At 38.9% G+C, this 3,956-nt stretch overlaps 1 protein-coding gene across 1 annotated transcript; it reads left to right on the top strand.

Moving 5' to 3' along the window:
* Positions 1–332: 332 nt before the first annotated feature.
* On the top strand, positions 333–2,906 carry hcar1-3 (hydroxycarboxylic acid receptor 1-3). The gene is made up of 2 exons (XM_027002507.3): positions 333–453; positions 1,162–2,906. The coding sequence occupies exon 2, from the start codon at positions 1,272–1,274 to the stop codon at positions 2,259–2,261; it is 990 nt and encodes a 329-aa protein (XP_026858308.1). The 5' UTR covers positions 333–453; positions 1,162–1,271; the 3' UTR covers positions 2,262–2,906.
* Positions 2,907–3,956: the final 1,050 nt, after the last annotated feature.

Genomic DNA, 3,956 nt, shown 5'->3' on the forward strand with positions numbered 1-3,956 from the left:
AAACCCTGACTGAAAGACTTCATGTATCTGGTTCTGATTCAGGTATTAGCTTAGCTGCTGATGCAAAAACCAGCAGTAGCAATAGACATGGAAGTGCTAAGTGACAGAAACAGTCAAATTAAGTAATATACATTTTGGAGAAATATCAGGAAAAGAGGAAGTAAAATGTTCATAAAGTAAACCTTGTGAAATTACATTAAGATGCCAGGGGTGCTTTTTTTTTATTGGTACTGTAGTGATCGCATTGCAGCTTCCTGTTGTTGGCCAGGCAAGCATGGGCTCACCCTTTGAGTAGCAAACTACTGTGCTCTGCCTGTAATTACCCCTTGTGATGACATCGCCTCAAGAGGAGGGGAATCTTGCCAAAACCAGTATCTCTGCAATATTTCCTTTAGAATTGCTTAGTGCATTCTGCCTGAGAACTACAGAACTAGCAGCTAGCATTTAACTCTGGTAAGTCATTGCAACATCTCAATGAGATATATACTAAAGTCCTCACAGACAATAAATTAGTCTGGTAGGTTGACTCAAAAATGTTATATGGGCTTGACACACCTTTTGCACTTAATTTGAATACTTCTAATAATGTTTGCACTTTTCATTCACGTATGGCTTTATCTCCTCATATATGGTGAGAGAAATGTTCATAAGACTTTAGGAACATAAAATTGAGAAGGCAGGGTATATATTTTCAACAGGTGCTTTGTGACAGATCGTTTTTTTTTATTAATATGCTGACAATATATATTGTGTAGCTGATTTTAGGTTGACTAAGTTATCACAGTTAGGTTTGATGTGCTCTTCAGAAAATCTGACATATTATATTGAAACAAATCCTTAATATAATGATCAAAGTTCTCTAACCCAAATTTTAGACAGTGGTAATAATTGCCAAAAGCTATTTATCTGTGATCTTCACGTTTTTAAAGACCCTACACCTCAGGTTCGGAATGCTGTTCCTTGCTCACACTATTAGTTATATTGTTATATTACCCAACACAGCAGAGCCTAATTATTTTGCAAACATTCTTACTTTGCTAAAACATAATGGGAATAACATAATGGTAAACAGCTTTAGGTATGTTTTTTTAAATAGATGGACACTGTAACATAAAACAGATGACAATGCATTTGACAAATTTCTTTTTCCTGTTTTGACAGACCAATTTGTCAACTGTGCTCTAAAAGAGGAAGCTGAAGGCACATTCACAATTCTCACTTATATCTGTGAAAAGACAGAGCTGCTTCTGAATTTAATATTCATTAATACCATGCAATCCAATGACAGTCATCACTGTGGGCAAGTCCCCCAGACCCTGGTAGCCACATTCCTCCCTCCTATCCTCATCATTGAGCTCCTGCTGGGGCTGCCAGGGAATCTCATGGCACTGTATGTCTTCTGCCGCCACTTTCAGTGTTGGAGACCCACCATCCTGTTTCTCTTTAACCTGGTCCTGGCTGACTTCCTGCTCCTGGTGAGCTTGCCTTTCCGGATTGACAATCTGCTTCGTGGTGAGAACTGGGTGTTTGGTGATGCTTGGTGCCGTATCAACCTCTTCATGCTTGCGGTGAATCGATCAGGAAGCATTGCCTTCATGACGGCTGTGGCTCTGGATCGGTACTTTAAGGTTGTCCATCCACATCATAAAGTGAACTCTATGAACTCACACCAAGCTGCTGGGGTTGCTTTCTTTATTTGGACTGTGGTGAGTGCACTGCGGCTTCCTCTTTTGACTAACAATCTTCTAAGCATGGTGGAGAACAATGGAACAAATATTTCAATCTGTCGGAGCTTCAGCTCCTACAAGAACCCATCAGTGGGTATCAAGCTCCATTACAATGTTTATATTGCTGAGTTCTTCCTCCCTCTGCTACTTCTACTCTTCTGCTCATTCCGAATCTCCTGTGTCCTACGCCGGCGCCACATGGACAAGGAGAAGAAGGTGCGACGGGCCATTCGCACAGTCCTGGTAATTGTTGGGGTCTTCATCATTTGTTTTTTCCCTGGCATTGCCACAGGACTGACTGCAATGTATCTGACAAAAATGGGCAAGGAATACTGTAATGGTTACATACTAAACAGTCAGCTGTTCAGCCTGTCCATCGGGTTTACATACCTGAACAGTGCACTGGATCCCGTCATTTACCTCTTCTCCAGCTCCATGTTCCGAAATACAGTAAGGAAGGCTATCAATCGGACTGGACTGGTGCAACTAAACCTCAGTCGTCGTGGCAGCACTACAAGTGGAAGTGATTTCTGAAGAGACATCAAAATTGACCTAATAATAGGCAATGCCTGAATAATTACCTATAACATGTAACTCCTACTTAAATACATTTACAGTTGCTATAGATTCGGTTTGCCAGATTTTAAAATGATCACGACTTTACACTTTAAAAGTAGTCTAGTCCACAAGCCATTTGCAAACATTTTGTTTTTTGTATGCTGATTTTTAAAAAATAAACATTTGTAAACAAGCATTTAAGATAATTGGCAAGCAGCAAAGAAAAATGGTTTACTTGGACTTGTTAGCCAACTGTCTTGCTAGTTATCTATAATAGACATAAAGTCATAGTAAAATCCATAAGTAATATATAATGGATATTATTTTCTGATTTATTTGCTGCAAGAAAGAAGTGTTTGTGTAGTTTTAACACCCTGTAATATCACAGTGAAAAATCTTTCCAGCCATGACGGAATCCTGCTGTTTTCCTCGTGGTGCTGTGCCAATAAGCTAGGCATTTAGATACAACATAATACTTCAACTGTATTTAATTTGAAGTAATTCTTTTGCAATTTTGATGTATGTGTCTAAAATAGGGGTGGGACTTGATTTAAAAAAATTAATCTAATTAATTAGAAGCTTTGTAATTAATGAATCGAAATGAATCACATTTTAATCACATTTCAATATTTAACATGAGAAATATTAATTTAAGTTTGGATGATGAATGAATCAGTGAACATAAGCTTAAACTTCAAAATCTTGTTTGTTTTCCCACCAGTCTACTACACAGACCAATAGATGAGTGCAGAAAACACAGAGCAAACAGTTTTCAGAACACTGGAAATTCTGACCAAAAATGCCAAAGTACTGATTGACTTCAACTGCTCCCATTATAAATAAAATAAAATAGATAAAATATTGTCTACCATCATCTAAAATGGTATTAAAAAACATCCTCTGATTGACTTCAGTTCTTATTCTTCCAATATCCTGAGCAAAACTCCCAAAATTAAACAACAACATAGAGCATGTCAATCTGATCAACATTTAGTTAAATCAGTAACACAAACCCATTGGCCTTATGATAACATCTACTGCTTCCTCAGCCAGTTACTGAGCCAGTTACTGAGACAAACTAACATTTTCAATGCTGCCCTCTTCTTCTGAACTATGTTACCAGCAAGTGAGAAAAGTATCTCACAAGGAACAGACATGGCAGGACTGGGGAGAAAAATTAATAAAAAATAAGCAATTAATGTTTAAATGTCCTAGTCTCGTCCCAATGGTGTGCATGTGTCTGAGACCCATCCTGCAAGAGAACGTCCATTAAACGCAGCAAAGAAGCAGTTGGCTAGGGTGGAAGCGTGGTGGGATACAGGAGGGCACTTCAGGGAATGGTTGGAGTAGCCAAGGCAGCTGATATGGGTAAGGGCTCAGTAACATCATGACAACAGGGGTAGGTGTACCTCGATAAGGAGAGACTAGATTAGGCGTGTCCAAGTATGAGGGTGTGTAAATTAGGGAACTATAATGTGCAATGATGGACTCTGGCAGATCTAGCTATGGCAGCACAGCTAAAATGAAAGTGCTAGAAGGAAACACAGATTATATACGTTGTGACAGATATAGGGAGGAAGTGAGATGCAAGTACAGGTTTGGAAAGGCTTTATACTCCATAGGCAAAATAAATAAAGGAGCACAGCAGTGAGCTGGCCAAACAGACAGTGC

Source organism: Electrophorus electricus, chromosome 12 (genome assembly GCF_041902795.1).
Source record: "Electrophorus electricus isolate QZ-2024a chromosome 12, ASM4190279v1, whole genome shotgun sequence".
NCBI classification, from domain to species: Eukaryota; Metazoa; Chordata; class Actinopteri; order Gymnotiformes; family Gymnotidae; genus Electrophorus; species Electrophorus electricus.

Coding starts and splice junctions, on each gene's coding strand:
- hcar1-3 (XM_027002507.3), top strand. CDS start 1,272: ATGCAATCCAATGACAGTCATCACTGTGGGCAAGTCCCCCAGACCCTG.